The sequence below is a fragment of the Copadichromis virginalis genome, linkage group LG20 (genome assembly GCF_057382275.1).
Source record: "Copadichromis virginalis isolate Kocher_CV1m ecotype Utaka linkage group LG20, C_Virginalis_male_GT1.1, whole genome shotgun sequence".
NCBI lineage: Eukaryota > Metazoa > Chordata > Actinopteri > Cichliformes > Cichlidae > Copadichromis > Copadichromis virginalis.
The window spans coordinates 23,226,219-23,243,079 of record NC_140637.1 but is presented as its reverse complement, the minus strand read 5'-3'; the positions used below and the strand labels follow the sequence as shown (position 1 = coordinate 23,243,079).

The 16,861-nt window shown below is 42.8% G+C and overlaps 1 protein-coding gene across 1 annotated transcript in view; it reads left to right on the top strand.

Moving 5' to 3' along the window:
- LOC146684839 (sterile alpha motif domain-containing protein 10-like) overlaps positions 1 to 16,861 on the top strand; it is a 66,941-nt gene that overhangs the window by 41,402 nt on the left and 8,678 nt on the right. Inside the window, exons 3-4 of the mRNA XM_085443931.1 lie at positions 3,975 to 4,143; positions 14,951 to 15,091. Coding sequence (XP_085300057.1) covers positions 3,975 to 4,143; positions 14,951 to 15,091 — 310 coding nt within the window. The remainder of the gene's footprint in view (positions 1 to 3,974; positions 4,144 to 14,950; positions 15,092 to 16,861) is intronic.

Here is a 16,861-nt window from a genome sequence, read left to right as displayed (position 1 = left end):
GTGTGTAGCCAGACCTGAATGAGAGTGGGGGAGGTTCAATTTGCCATGTTGCAACGAGCTTAGCTTCTGTCTTGCTAGCTTGTGTTGCGCTCGGTGGATCTGAGCTCCACAGTGCGGTCTAGGCGGAGTAGTCGAACGCAGATCCACTGAGCTCTCAACACAGACAGCATCGTCAGAAGAAAAGTTGATAAAATAAATTTAAAAAATTGTATTGTTCGATACATATGCATACCAAACCGAAAGCACTGTATCAAACGGTTCAATATCGATACGAGTATCGTTGCACCCCTAATAAATATAAATATATATATATATATAAATATATATATATATATATATATATACACTTACTTACTTACTTACTTACTTACTTACTTACTTACTTTCTGGCAACTACAAGAATCATAGGAAGGTGTGTGAAGAAGAAGAGGAAAAAAATAGAGAATGAAACAAAACGAGACATGCTTTCATGTAACTGAAAGACGACATTGACAGAATCATATTAATGCTGCGCTGACTGTATAATGAAGCACCGCTGTCAGGGAAAATTACCTTTGGAAAAAGATCCTACCAGTCACGAAAAGACACATCAACACCCATAGAAAATGTGGAATGTAATTACTCTCTCAATATGTGTTGCTGACAGATGGTTAAAATGCCACAAATGTACAAAATTAGAATAATAAAATCTGTTTGAAGCTATGTGCCAACAGAACATTTAGATGGATGGATGGATATATTTATTGATTTCACAAAGGGAATTATTAAATATCTAAATTTCAGTCACAAGGTGATGAAGTTTATTTATCCAGAAGAGCATCTGCTTACCCTTCTATGCCTGCAAGCTTTTAAACTGCTGATTTTTCTTTTGCCATTTGCACTCATGTGGACTTGATTTGTTTCGTACTATACAAAGTCATAACCCTGCTAAATTTTAAATGAGCTGCATTTTTTTTGTCTTGCATGAGAGAAGTATCACTGCAGGCTAAATAATAATGTATGGACACTTAATAAGCTTCTTTCCATTACATGATGTTATTTGCACTCGCTGGGTGGTTTACTACCAGAACTGATTTTGTAGCAGTCGTTGGCATTAGAATGCATCATCCCAGCTGAGTTCACATTAATGAGAAAATCGTGCATGCTGCATATTTAAGTAAGCTAGAGCAATTACAGAGTGTTTATTTGAAAAAGCAATAAAAAAAACAATGTTTTAAATTGCATAATATAGTAACTCAACAAATTAAAGTGCAAACATACAGGGAGTGCAGAATTACTAGGCAAATGAGTATTTTGTCCACATCATCCTCTTCATGCATGTTGTCTTACTCCAAGCTGTATAGGCTCGAAAGCCTACTACCAATTAAGCATATTAGGTGATGTGCATCTCTGTAATGAGAAGGGGTGTGGTCTAATGACATCAACACCCTATATCAGGTGTGCATAATTATTAGGCAACTTCCTTTTCTTTGGCAAAATGGGTCAAAAGAAAAGTCAAAAATAGTGAGCTATCTTGCAGAGGGATGCAGCAGTCTCAAAATTGCAAAGCTTCTGAAGCGTGATCATCGAACAATCAAGCGTTTCATTCAAAATAGTCAACAGGGTCGCAAGAAGCGTGTGGAAAAACCAAGGCGCAAAATAACTGCCCATGAACTGAGAAAAGTCAAGCGTGCAGCTGCCAAGATGCAACTTGCCACCAGTTTGGCCATATTTCAGAGCTGCAACATCACTGGAGTGCCCAAAAGCACAAGGTGTGCAATACTCAGAGACATGGCCAAGGTAAGAAAGGCTGAAAGACGACCACCACTGAACAAGACACACAAGCTGAAACGTCAAGACTGGGCCAAGAAATATCTCAAGACTGGTTTTTCTAAGGTTTTATGGACTGATGAAATGAGAGTGAGTCTTGATGGGCCAGATGGATGGGCCCGTGGCTGGATTGGTGAAGGGCAGAGAGCTCCAGTCCGACTCAGACGCCAGCAAGGTGGAGGTGGAGTACTGGTTTGGGCTGGTATCATCAAAGATGAGCTTGTGGGGCCTTTTCGGGTTGAGGATGGAGTCAAGCTCAACTCCCAGTCCTACTGCCAGTTTCTGGAAGACACCTTCTTCAAGCAGTGGTACAGGAAGAAGTCTGCATCCTTCAAGAAAAACATGATCTTCATGCAGGACAATGCTCCATCACACGCGTCCAAGTACTCCACAGCGTGGCTGGCAAGAAAGGGTATAAAAGAAGAAAAACTAATGACATGGCCTCCTTGTTCACCTGATCTGAACCCCATTGAGAACCTGTGGTCCATCATCAAATGTGAGATTTACAAGGAGGGAAAACAGTACACCTCTCTGAACAGTGTCTGGGAGGCTGTGGTTGCTGCTGCACGCAATGTTGATGGTGAACAGATCAAAACACTGACAGAATCCATGGATGGCAGGCTTTTGAGTGTCCTTGCAAAGAAAGGTGGCTATATTGGTGGCTGATTTGTTTTTGTTTTGTTTTTGAATGTCAGAAATGTATATTTGTGAATGTGGAGATGTTATATTGGTTTCACTGGTAAAAATAAATAATTGAAATGGGTATATATTAGTTTTTTGTTAAGTTGCCTAATAATTATGCACAGTAATAGTCACCTGCACACACAGATATCCCCCTAAAATAGCTAAAACTAAAAACAAACTAAAAACTACTTCCACAAACATTCAGCTTTGATATTAATGAGTTTTTTGGGTTCATTGAGAACATGGTTGTTGTTCAATAATAAAATTATTCCTCAAAAATACAACTTGCCTAATAATTCTGCACTCCCTGTAGACTCACTGGTGTCGTCTTACTGTCTGCTCACATACATGTGCGAAAGTGTGAAGCCACAGCTGGTTTTTAAAAAATGGAAAATTGGTGCAGCAATTTACATATAAACATGGGAAATACAGCATATTTTTGTAAAATTCAACTGAGCTGTGTTTTAGAGATGGCTGTAGATACTCATTGTTAAATCTGATATCATTCATACAATATGAACTACAAACTAGAGATTTTGATTCATCACACTATAAGCTATTGTCACTGATTTTTGTGTAATTTCACATACCCCAGCCTTTTCTCCCTGTTTCCCTTCCCTTCACTCTTCCACTGAGACTGAGGCTTCAGTGAAGAGTAGATGGATCAGCTGAAGGGCCAGATGTGTCCTGTGTCAGATCTTTAAAGGATTGTTTTCCTATTTCTTAAGGACATGACTGTCAGATACTGCTCATCTGCTGTAGTTTTTTTATGCCTGCCGCTTATTCTTTTGTTCTCCAGTTGTTCAGTTTTAAGGAAACACTGCACATCATGTAGATTCATAGATTCAACAAAAGAAATAGAAACTAATTTTATGTTTTTGTGGCAGACTGCAAGTAGGAACGTGATTTATAATTGGTTCCATTGTTAGCTGTCTGGTTTCTATATACATAACACTGGTCCATCCCTGGATTTTGTTGTGTTTTTGTGCTTAAATGATTCATAGGTTAGTGTTAAGTGTCATGCTGAAGAGTGATGTAGTGAGGACCTAAAGGCAAAGGTGGAAAGAGAGAGAGCACAAACAAAAAGCAAACTGTTTAAGTAGACTGGTAAGTCCATACCAATCTGAAACAAAAAAAAATAAAACAAACACCCGACATAAATAGAAATTATGAGGAAAAAATTGCCAAACACAAGATGTAAGATTCACAAAATAAATACCAAATCACAGGCATAAAAACCTCATGTTCATGGCAGCTTAACATACAAACACAAATAACATTCCTCCAAAAATGGTCAAGCGCAAGGACTTGACTGAAAATGGGTGAAAAAGCAGCCAATCTACATAGGCAAAGTTTGAAAAAGCTTCAGAAATCCTGAGAACTACTTCTCAAAACCAGCAAAGTATAAAGAAATCCAAGACTTTTGCACACTATTGTACAATATGCACATTGACAAACTGCTTCCTGTGTGTGTTCTTCAGTTACGTCCAGGTGAAGCGTTCACTGTGTACCACACCAGTCCTACACTGTCCAGTCTGTCCAAACCAGTGGTGCTGTGGACTCAGCAGGATGTCTGCAAGTGGCTTAAAAAACACTGTCCACACAACTACCTGACCTATGTAGAGGCCTTCTCCCACCACGCCATCACAGGTACAGTGCACAACATGTGAATATGTAGCATCAGTTGTTACAGAACTTTATGCTGACTGGGATTGTTGTCTTTTATTTGCAGATAACGTCAATCACTATCCCTGCTAATAGTGTAAAGTGCACAAGATCTAGTCTTCTAGAGGGTGCTGTTTGTGTTAAACTTCTCATTGACCTCTGTTCCGTTCAATAAGCATAGTAGTGATGCTCATTTGGACTAAGGCATTGCAAACCAGAGCCATAAAAGGCTTAGTAAATCTCACACAAAGTTTTATTTTTAGGTTTGTGGTTCCACAGCTTAGCTTTCTCAACTGGAAACAGGTTTACACCCAAATCTCTGCAAAGGAGATTTAAAAGGCATACATGTGAGGTAACGAAAGGAGTGCAGCCTATTTTTGCAGAAGAAAGGCAAATCTGTGGAAAAAGTGCTGTGTTATCGTGTTTGAGTTCAAACAACACGCTCTCACACATTTATTTGTTAGTACTCCCACACAAATGCATGCGAGTGCTTAGATACACAAACCAAGGTAGTAACAGACATATGAGCATGTACGTGTTGACACATCCTCGTCCTTGACAGACCAGACGGTAGAGCAGTTTCTTTTTCAGAGTCTCATAGAGAACAGATTGCTGGTCTATGCTGCAGGGTCAGCCACCACTCACTTACATTTACACACACACACACACACACACACACACACAGTGCATTGCATACACAGGCTTCAGGGTTAACAATGCTGCCACCATCATAGCTGCCGTAGCTCTGATCTGATCATTTCTATTTATGTATTCTCTAACAGAGAGCGTGAGATAGAGGCTTCAGCTCAATTATCCCTGTGTATTCACTTCAAGATGTCCAGCTGGATTTTATTTTGGCTCTGTTATTAGCTGATGTATTTTTCTTGTGCAAATGAGAGTTGAATATGTGTTTGTGTTGTGGATGCATTCGGTCAGCATAAAAAATAACCTCAGAAAAGACTACATACAAATTCTTTGCCTTTTTTGAAGGATGCTGATTCTCATCAGCAGCCATGAAATGGATTCTGTGTTTGTAAAGGAAAATATTTCTCTGAGCTGCTCTCAACCACTGGAAAAAAGCTATACCTGAGAAAAATCAGTGTAGCTTTCATAGTTTCTCCTGCAGTTTGAGTTGTTGTGCATTTATCAGCACGTTTAATCTGTTTCTACTGTTTCTAGCAATAGTGAGTACACAGTATTTTGTCAGTTTTCTATATAATCTATATTCTGTAGACTACATGTGCAATTTGATTACCACGTAGTAATGAGAGTCAAACTTACGATCCCATTAATGAACAGTTTCAGGAACAGTTTGAATTGAGTACTAGAGCAGTTACAGGACAACAATAAATGCTAAAATGTGCTATAGATGTGTAAATAAGCTAATGCTAGCACTAGCTAGCTTGAATAGCTTTTTTGGAGAAAATAGTGGTTAGAGACCTCAGCAGAATCCAAATTATTGTGATGGTGTGCAATAAACTTTAAATCTTTTTGCCTTTGAAACTGCTGTTTCAAAGGCAGGGACCAAGTCTGCAACTGCTGGCAGTCAACTGACATCTTCAAAGCAGATTTAGTGCATCAAGACAGCAATAAAACGGTATTAAGATGGAATCAGTCTGCTATCAGTTTACAGTTAAAGTTGGAAATTGCATGCAATCTGTTTGTGATAATGCTTTGATTAGCTGTGATAAATGACCAAAAACTGTGGTGTCTATTACAGAATTTCACATTAATTGCTTAGTCTGGCCAGAACCTCCCATATATAAAACAGAAAATAAAGACTTTCCCCCACAAATAGTGATATAGTTGCTACAGTACAGCAATTTAGCTGCAAAATAACATAGGCAACCTTGCTTTCATGTATGAATAACACCCGTCAACTATTGAGGTAAGTCTCCTATTGCAAAGAGAAGCATCGCAAACAAGTTGCACTTATAGGAGCAGGCTCTGATTGATTGCAATGTGTTGGTAAATTAGACAACAATTATTTGCAAAGCTTTGCCAATCTGTGTGGGAGTGATTATAGTTAGTCTGAGCCAGACTTTTGTTTGGAGTTTGCCTCTCTCCAGGTGACCTCTGCAATCACCTTGCAATTGAAAGTGGTCGCCCAGAGCCTGAGGGTGTTCCATGTTAAAATATAAGTGCGTGGTGGGGTACTTCCAATCAATTGTCGAATGCAAAAAGTATCAATTTTCATGGTCACAAGGAGGCTGTAGTCATATTTTTTACTCTAGTGTGCCTGAGCCATTAATAATGTGGACATGTAGATACCAAAAATGCTGAACAGTAGCCTACGTGTGAATGTTAAACAAGCCCTTGATGCACAGAATAGCCACACTCTAGAGCACACACTACTTAATTATCTGATTTACTCTTAATGGGAGTATAATTTGCAACGTGAATACTATTCTACATTCAATTAGAATAAAAACTCCAATCTGAAAACATAAACTTTGCAAAATATTTATCAAGATAAATCAAATGAGAAGTGGAGTCATTTTCTCAAAGTTTTCCGTACAGCAATTTTGCAGCTATTGGAGTCAGCCCCTGCAGGACAGTAGAAATACTACACGTTTAAGTAATGTCCTTCATGACTTAAATGGCTTCATCAAGCGGCAACTATACTATACTGCATGCTGCACTGCAAGTTAGAACTATGCTACCGTTCATATTAGACTAAAATAACCTCAACTCTTTTGCAAAATGAGAGGAAAACAGGGCAAATAAAACTCAAACAAGCAAAGTGTGAAAGCAAGCAAATTTCTTACTTAATGCTTTTAGAGTTGATCATGTTACATGATGTCTGTTTAAGTCAAGGATCTGAATACTTCCTCCATCAGACAGCTGTTGTTTGCAGAAGTAAATAATAGATGTGATTACACTCGATTCTAGCAGATGTGCATGTGAGTTAGTGGCAGAAAACCATTTTTGCATTGCATTAAAAAGTTGATGTGATAGATGAGATGAGTCAGACTGAGGAACAGATGAGTCACACATTCAGACCAGTTCTTTCAGTTTTGTGCACTGTCTCCTCAACATTTTGATAAGTATTTCGTAAGTACTGTACAATAGGCCAAGAGGTGTGAAGCTGATAAATTGGCACTTGCTATCCAAATCTCATGTACTGTTACTTTCTCATAACATGGCTGTATACTTCACAGACTGAAGTTTGAACACACAGAAAGCTAGACCACCTCTATATGAGGTTTTAACTAGATTGCCCCTGAAGTTGCTCCTATATTTATTTCTTATGTTAATATTCTTAGTATAATATTTTATACCAAGTATGATTAACAGATATATTCAATAGATTAGTAATATAGACAGACCACAAAGTATGTAGCCAATAAAGCAAAAGTTAAATAGTTTAAATTGTTGGTCAGTTTGATCACAGATTTAAACTAAAGGTTGCCCTTTTATAAGGAAGTCCCCCCCCCCCCCCATGCACACACACCTTGGATTGCTTTTCAGACTGTTTTAAGAGTGATTATTGTTCCAGCCAAGGCAGAACTGCTTCCCATTTGCCCAGAGACATTGTTAATAAGCAATTTATTTTGAAGCCAAATTGAGAGAGGCGATCTCTATTGAAACAGCTTTTGTTTTTGTGTCTCTTTTCTGCCTTTGACAGCATACTTTCCCTATCTGCAGGCAATTATTAGGAGCTGTATTAAGTCTGTCTGAGGGGAATTGATTTGAGCTCCATTCATCTGCTTTGTCTCATTTGTACACATGCACACACAGACATTCACAGAGCAAGGGCAGTAGTTTTTTTTTTTTCTAGGACACACTGGTCCTGCTTTTGGCAAGTGCACATGAGAGGGCTTTTGTGGGGATTGGGTAAAGAGGCCGACGAATGTGTACGAGCAGACAGAAGTGTGTGTGTGTGTGTGTGTGTGTGTGTGTGTGTGTGTGTGTGTGTGTGTGTGTGTGTGTGTGTGTGTGTGTGTGTGTGTGTGTGTAAAAGAAAGAAATACTGATATACCACACAAAATAAATGGAAAATTATTGTTGTATCCTCGAGGTAGTTGTGCTCATACAAATTGGGTAATTCGACTCTGCGTGCTCGAAACAGGGAGCACCTGGACTCGGAGGAGAAGCAAATAATCTCCCTTTAAACAAAAAGTGCATAGACACACATGCACAGCAAACACACACGATCCATTCAACCATTATAAAAGCTAACTGGTTTGTCATGGCCTTTCCTCCAAGGGAGAGCAGCCATACCCACAGAAGAGGGAACTATTGTCTATATTGTTGGAGCCCATCTGGTAGTAAGGAAAAGACAGGCTGACAGTTCTGTCCTCATTTGGCTTGGCTAGTTCCATTGAGAGCAGTATATCGTATATCAGAGAGCTGGGAAGTGTACAAAACACACACTGCTGCTATCTTATATTATATTCAGCTGTCTGTTATATAAAGTATCAATTGGCTTTAAAAGAGCATTTTTGCTGAGATAGTTCCTCACTGTTTTGCATTGTTCTAGTCTGAAATTGTATTTCAGTTTACCTCAAGAGGAAACATACCACACTCACACACACATACGTCCATAGTAGAGTATAAAAATAAGACTGGAACCAAAAGAGTAGCAGCTTTTATTTGTGAGAGTGTACTAAACAGCAAATGAGTCAGCTGAGTCATGCAGCCAAAAACATGGAAATCTGTCAAGATGCCCATGCTACACGAGCTGATGGAAACAAAAGGTTTCCTTTAGCTAAATATAGAGCTGTTGGACTCATTTGGAAAAATTACACAATCCCAGATCAGTGCTTTTATACTGGTTTTAGGTTAGATGAAGGGTTTTTGCTGTATAACTTATTTGAATTGCTGTGATTAAGATGTTAAAGAAGAATATGGTTTGGGGCATGTTACATTTTTCTTAACAGATGGTTTTAGAGGCACTCAGGCCGGGCCTGGGTCACAACAGACCTATTTCAGTGTAATGTAGCACACCATCAAATCTCTTCTCCAACATAGAGTCTGTGTTATAAAATATGACTACAGAGTCCTTTAAGGGTATTTATATTTTATGGGCTAAGAAAAAAGACAGAGGGCATGTGGGTCTAATTCTCTATCCATTTTCCCTCTTTTGATTTTATTGTGTTCCCTTCTTTCTCCTCTGCTTTTGCACTCGTCCTACAGATTTGCTCACTGATTACTGTGGGTACATAAAGGAAAAAATTGAGGCTCAGTGTAAGTGTGACAGCAAAAGAAACAGAAAGGAAATGTGAAAGGTGTTTACAAGCTATGAAATACACACTGGTTGTACATGCAATATATAACCTGTGTGACTTTTCTTCTCCAGAACATACTTATGATGCAGGTATAGAAAAATGAAAAAAAACAAAGGTACAGAAGATATGTGAAATGGAAATGAATAGAGTGATATAGAGAGCTGCATGAGTAATGAGTCAAATTATGATTTGGGCGTCGTACAGAGCTGCTGCAGGTATGATGGATTCCTCTTCTTTCGGCGCCTGTGTCACGGCTGGCGGAGGGAGCCGTGTGGTGTGGAGGAAGAGGAGGACCCAAGATGCAGCAAACTGATGATACGAGTGATGTTTTATTTACAAAGGTGGTGGTGACAAAAACAGGCAACGAGGTATGAGTACTTTACAAACGGAAACCTAAACTGGGAGAAACTAAATAGCAAACCTGAGACCGTACAAAGGGGGTGCGGGGCAGAGGGACGCAGAGACAGGACACCATGGAACGCAGATGAATGCAGAGATACGCAGAAATACACGGATGAGTGCAGACGACCCGACGAGGAGCACAGGCAGACACCAACTATAAATACACACAAGGTAATGAGGAAATGGCACACAGGAGGGGACACAGCTGGAACTTAATGGGCATAACGAGACACAGACCTACAAAGTAAAACAGGAAATCTAGAACCCGAACCGGACACAAGGGGGAGGACACAGAATAACTAGAACAGAGGGAAATAGTCACAAAACACAAAACGCTGGGTCAACGACCCAGGACCATGACAGTACCCCCCCCTCCAAGGGCTGGCACCAGACAGCCCAAAACAAAAACAGACGACCAACCCAGGGCGGGCGGCGGGGGCCCAGGACGGAGGGACCAACACCGAACAAAACAAGCTCCAGCGGACCGAGGGAATTGTCCAAAACAAAAACACACATGCTGGAGTACTAAGACAAAACACAGTTCAGGAGGCCGGCCCAGAGGCTCACAGCTCAGAAGTCCAGGACAGTTTATCTTCTGAGGCCGGCCACGTCGGCGACGCAGATCCATAAGCCGACCAAGCGGAAGGCAGCGGTGGCGGAGTGGAGGCAGTTCAGGGGGCCGCCCGTGCACACGGCAGCGGCGGCAACAGGGAAACCGTTCAGGCGGCCGACCGTGCGGACAGCAACGGCGGCGATGACAGAAGTCTGGAGGCCGACCGTGCGGACGGCAACAGCGGCGATAACAGAAGTCTGGAGGCCAACCGTGCGGACGGCAACGGCGGCGATAACAGAAGTCTGGAGGCCGACCGCGCGGACGGCAACGGCGGCGTCTAGGAGGTCGTCCATGTTGACGATGACGCTCCACCAGCGGCCTGGCAGATGACCGCCGATGTCGAGGCGGCAGTTTGGGACCCGAAGGTGGCGTGGCTGTCGCAGCACCAGACGAGACCGAAGCAGAGGCTGGACCAGACGAGGCAGCTGATGAGGATGCTGAAGCAGAAGCCGGACCAGGCGATGCTGACGAGGATGCTGGAGCCGGGCCAGGCAATGCTGAAGACACGAAGGCTGGAGCCGGACCAGGCGAGGATGAAGCAGAAGCAGAGGCCGGACCAGGCGTGGGTGAAGCAAAAGCCGGGCCAGGCGAGGATGAAGCAGAAGCAGAGGCCGGGCCAGGCGTGGGTGAAGCAGAAGCTGAAGCCGGGCCAGGCGTGGGTGAAGCAGTGGCTGGACCAGGCGACGGCGTGGGTGAAGACACATAGGCCGCAGCTGGTGAGGATGGAGACACAGAGGCTGCAGCTGGTGGCGATGATGGGTCTTGGGGCTGGACGGGCTCCTCGGGCCCCCCAGCAGGCGAGACAGGAGGCTGGACGGGCTCCTCGGGCCCCCCAGCAGGCGAAGCAGGAGGCTGGACGGGCTCCTCGGGCCCCCCAGCGAAAACAGTCTCTGGACCAGTGGGCACCGGGGCCCCTGGAACACACAGGTCAGAACCAGTAGGCGCACGGGCCTCTGGCAGGCACAGTTCAGAACCAGCAGGCGCACGGGCCTCTGGCAGGCACAGAACAGAGCCAGCAGGCGCACGGGCCTCTGGCAGGTACGGGTCAGAACCAGCAGGCGCACGGGCCTCTGGCAAACACAAAGCAGACTGCAGCTGCACAGAGCATCGACTCAGCTCAGGCAGCGACAGCCGGATGCAGTCCTCAGCTGGCTTCTTAACCTTCAGGGGTCCAGAGTCGGCCAGGGGCTGGGACCCAGCCTCTGGGGAGGCCCTGGAGTGCGTCACAGTCTCTGGGCTGGCCAGCTGTTGCGGACTGACTACTGCGTTATGTGGTGTGTCTCTCTGCTTGACATGAACAGGTGAAAAACAGTGCTTTTCCGGTTGGATGGACTGGACTTGTAGTACAGGCGGAGCTGGTGAAGATGGTGGCTGAGCTGGTAATAACGCTGATGAGTCTCTTGCCAACTGAGCTATTGACTGAGCCACGGATTGTAACAAGGTGTCTAATAGGTCTGGCTGTGACTGTAATGGAGGTGGAGATTGAGTGGCTAACTGAGGTAGCGGCTGCAGGGCAGCTAACCGAGCTACCGGCTGGGCAGCTGGCTCAACAAACACAGCCCCGGAATAAACAGTCATGCGAGCTGGCGAAACAGACGGAGTGTCTTTTCCACTCACCACAGCCGGCAGTTCCGAAGTCCCAACCTCCGGCTGTGGGGCGACGCGCCGACGGCGCGATCGTCGCTTCCTCCCGGGCAAAACCTCCGGCGGGCCGGGCAAAACCTCCGGCGGGCCGGGCAAAACCTCCGGCGGGCCGGGCAAAACCTCCGGCGGGCCGGGCAAAATCTTCACCGCCGGGCTGGGTTGGGAAGCGGTAGCGGCTGGAGGGTGGAGGTGAAGTTCGTTAAGGATGAAGTCCTGTGCGAGCGGGTGAAGAGAGTCGAGTAGCCAGCAGTGAGCAGACATCAGCTGCTGTAGCCTAGCTTCTACAGCGTGGTGAAGCTCTTCCTCCTCATGCTCCAGCCACAGGTTGACCAACCTGGAGACGCTGTCGATCACTTCCTCCCGAAACTCCTGGGACGGTGCGGATGCTGCTGGGTCCATGTTTGGTCGGGTCGTACTGTCACGGCTGGCGGAGGGAGCCGTGTGGTGTGGAGGAAAAGGAGGACCCAAGATGCAGCAAACTGATGATACGAGTGATGTTTTATTTACAAAGGTGGTGGTGACAAAAACAGGCAACGAGGTATGAGTACTTTACAAACGGAAACCTAAACTGGGAGAAACTAAATAGCAAACCTGAGACCGTACAAAGGGGGTGCGGGGCAGAGGGACGCAGAGACAGGACACCATGGAACGCAGATGAATGCAGAGATACGCAGAAATTAGTGATGGGTCGTTCGCGAACGAAATGGCTCTTAGAGCCGACTCTTTGACGTGAACGACGCGAGCCGGCTCCTTATCGCGAGCCGTCACGTGGGTTTTTTTTTTCTTTTCTTTCTCTCAGCCTCTCTCTCGCACTTTTTTTCCGCTTCACTCTGCACGCGAGCCTTGTGCTTTACGCTGGGCAGAGGGGGGAGGGGCGGTAGTTACACTCAGTAGCACAGGAACAGAGCCAGAGGGGGAAAGAGAGGCAGGGACAACAACATTAGAAAGGTATAGTAATCATCCACAACTATTTTCGGTTGCAGATGATAAAGGATTGAGAAAGTTTATTCATGCAGGTCCATATGACAGAGAATATGCATGTTCTTTTTGTTTTCATATTATAATTTATATTTAATTGTGTTGTGGTTTGCAGTGTTTTGTGTTCTTTTCACTTTAAATTTGTGAAAGGAAAAAGCTGAAAATTTAAATAGTTAAAACTTGAAATGTGAATAGTTGATTTTTGTATTATATGATTTATTTATTACATTTTATGTGGAGTGAATAAATAAAAGTATATTTACGGTGGCCCCTAGAGACAAAGCACATACAAACTTCAAATCACGTACGAACTCTGAAGCATGTACAAACTCCAAAACACGTAAAAACACGTACAAACTCCAAAACACGTAAAAACTCCAAAACACGTAAAAACACGTACAAACTCCGAAGCACGTAAAAACTCAGAAGCACATAAAAACTCAAAACACGTACAAAAGACAACAGAAGTGCTCCAGGATGCTGGGCGCAGTGTTGAGCCTTTGTTATCTTGTGGCTACACAAGCCAGCAAGTACCAACGACCGGATTTGGTGTGTGGTAGTAACAGGTAAATGAACTTTTTTTTAAATTATTTGAATATATATATGAGTGCCTGTGTATAAATACACAAACAATACACACATGCTTTCAATTGTGTAATTTAAGTGATCTAGTAGCTCTGCTTTGGAAGTTCAGTTCATGCTAGAAATGTGTTTTGGAGTTTGTACGTGTTTTGTCTCTAGGGGCCACCGCATATATTTATATATAAACATATATAAATAAAACCACTTGTTTTTACGTTAGTAATTCCTTTTGTGCATAATTTTATATTATTGTTAATAATAAATTAATTAAAGCAACAAAACAACCTGAAGAGCCGGTTCGGAGCCGAAAGAGTCGGCTCTTTTTAGTGAGCCGAACCGAAAGAGCCGGGTCTCTAAAAAGAGCCGGAAATCCCATCACTAGCAGAAATACACGGATGAGTGCAGACGACCCGACGAGGAGCACAGGCAGACACCAACTATAAATACACACACCAGGTAATGAGGAAATGGCACACAGGAGGGGACACAGCTGGAACTTAATGGGCATAACGAGACACAGACCTACAAAGTAAAACAGGAAATCTAGAACCCGAACCGGACACAAGGGGGGAGGACACAGAATAACTAGAACAGAGGGAAATAGTCACAAAACACAAAACGCTGGGTCAACGACCCAGGACCATGACAGCCTGCGAAGGACGTAGCTCTCCTACTCTCAGTAAGCTCTCTGTGTGCTGCACCTCCACACATACAAGTGTTTGATATTGTGTCTGTGTTCATGGGAGTGCGGCTTGGTTGTAAAAGCTGTTTACTGTGGGTAATGGTATGTTAAATGTGAGTGTCCCCAGGGTTAACTGCCAAACTGTAGTAAAACTTAACCATAGAAAGAGTCTGCCTGTGTGAGCCAGCCTTTTTACTGTTAGCCACCAGGTGGCTGAAGTGCTGACCAGGAAAAGAAAAAACATTTCTAATTTATGTACATAAGAATGTGCATTTCATTTGCCTTTTCTTTTTTGAGATTGGGAGAAAATTCACATTGGAAACATGTGGAACCCACAGATTTCTATCAAATGTATATTTTTCTTATTTTATTTATGTCAGCGACAACACTGCAACATTTAATAGATGCTTTATAACACTCACACACACAAAGAGATGGGTCCTGATATGTTCTTGCAGCTACATTACTGTTACATTTTATCAAATGTAAATGTAGTAGTTAAATGTGTCAGTATTTTCCCATAGGGTTATATGAAACAATATTTCATTTACAAGGGCTAAATCAAAATTTTAAGCTGATAACACTGAAATATCTATTTTATGGCTACTTTCTGAATTAGTGGAGAAAACTATCCTGACGTTTCCCTTCTGTTCCTTGCAGGACGGGCATTGCTGCGTTTAAATGGGGAGAAGTTGGAGAGGATGGGCATTGTCCAGGAGACACTAAGGCAGGAGGTCCTCCAACAGGTCCTCCAGCTGCAGGTCAGAGAAGAGGTCCGCAACCTGCAGCTCCTTAGTAGAAGTAAGATCTCAAGATTTTGTGAGCGAATAACCACGCTGCTGTGCACTTCTGTTTTGTGCCTGTAATTGTGTGCTGGTGTATTGATGTGAGAGAGGGAACAATAACAAGAGACAGGGGAAGAGCAGTTGGGCTTGGTTAAATTGGGAGGTGGCAGCGTGAGACCATTGATGCCTGCTGTGACATACGTGGAGTTGGGCATTCAAGTGCAATTGTTTGTGGCTGTGTGGTTTTATTGAAGGGAGCCCTTGATTTGCTGCACTGCCTCTGAATGGTGACTTCGGTAAATTCTTTTATTTTCCAGCCATCAATAAACTTGCTCAGGCAGGCACTGCTGACCTGGATTCAGACGTTGATGTGGTTTGTGTCTTAAAAGGAGTGTTTTTCTTTTTATCTGCTGCGGTGATTGTTTTCTGTGCGCATTGAGGACTGGGTGGCATCAAAGGGAAACACGTGCACAGGCTCCTTTCTCTGTATGAGCACGATTATATGGTTATTTAAAGCTTCCAACATTTTCAGTACATTTTATATTCCAACTTTAGCAGAATTACCTCATCCAATAGGCCAAATGTAATGATGATAAGTGCCATAGTTTTTCTTGGTGTAAGAGTTTGTATTCAAAGCCAAATGCGGGGCACCTTCACTCCGTTTAAACACTATAATCTTCAAGATCATGACCTATATCAAGAAGCAGCAACATCCTAGCTGAGCACATACCTTGAATAAAAGGGATTCTGCAACATTTAAGGGGAATTGCAAGAAGCTTACAGCCTTAGTCGTTTCTAGATTGTTCAAGCTTAAAACAAAAAATGTCTCGAGGTTTCAGATTATCCTGAAGAACAAAGCTTTTTCTGCAAAATTCAAGAAAAAAAAAATGCCCAGTCTCCCTTAACATGAGTGTTTTTGTCTAAAATTGATTATTTTGTTAAATCAGGCTGAGCAGTGAAGTTGTTTTTGTCATCAAGTGATCATCATCAACTGATGGCACAAGGGCTCTTATAATCACCAGTTAGATACAAACAAGTAAATGAAACACTCCTTGTACTTTGACAAGCTCTCCACTTTCAGTATCTGATCATGCATGCTGCTGAAGTTACTGTTTGGTTTTCTGCATATTCCTACTTGCTGCAGACCACTTTGGGGTAAGTGTGGGGAAAATATGTTTATGTGAATTTTAATTTTTCAGTGGCCCATACATAAAGCTGTGTACAGAGCCAGAGAGACGGAAGAGCTACACATCTGGGGCTACAGCACGAAGCTGTACAAAAATCCTGCATGGTTGTGCACTGTTGTCAAGGCATGGACAAGTTTGCCAGTTAAACATCTACAACAAACTAACAACAATAAAGATAAATCATCTTCAGTTTGAGATATAGGGAAGCAGTGAAGAGAGTTTATGTGGTTTAAAATATTATCATGTGATAGTTTGAATTTACATTCAGTAATGAAAACACTGGAGTTGTAGTTCTCTATTAATAAAAATGAATTCTTTAGAGCTTAGAAGCAAAGGTTGTGCCTGAAAGAGCAATAATGTAGATATATTCGGGGTGAGAGGTTGGGGTTGCAGAAAATGTTTGAGAGTTGCTGAATTAAGAATTGTAATTGGTATAAAACCCCTACAGTAATTAATGAATAACAAGAAACAGCACACAGGACTGAATTGGGTGACTACTAAAGACTAAATTCTAATTTGTTTCAGTAAAAGGCGCTGCACTTTCTTTGAAGTGGTAATTATACAAAATCAGTCTCAGGTTAGCACTCAGTACTGTTTGA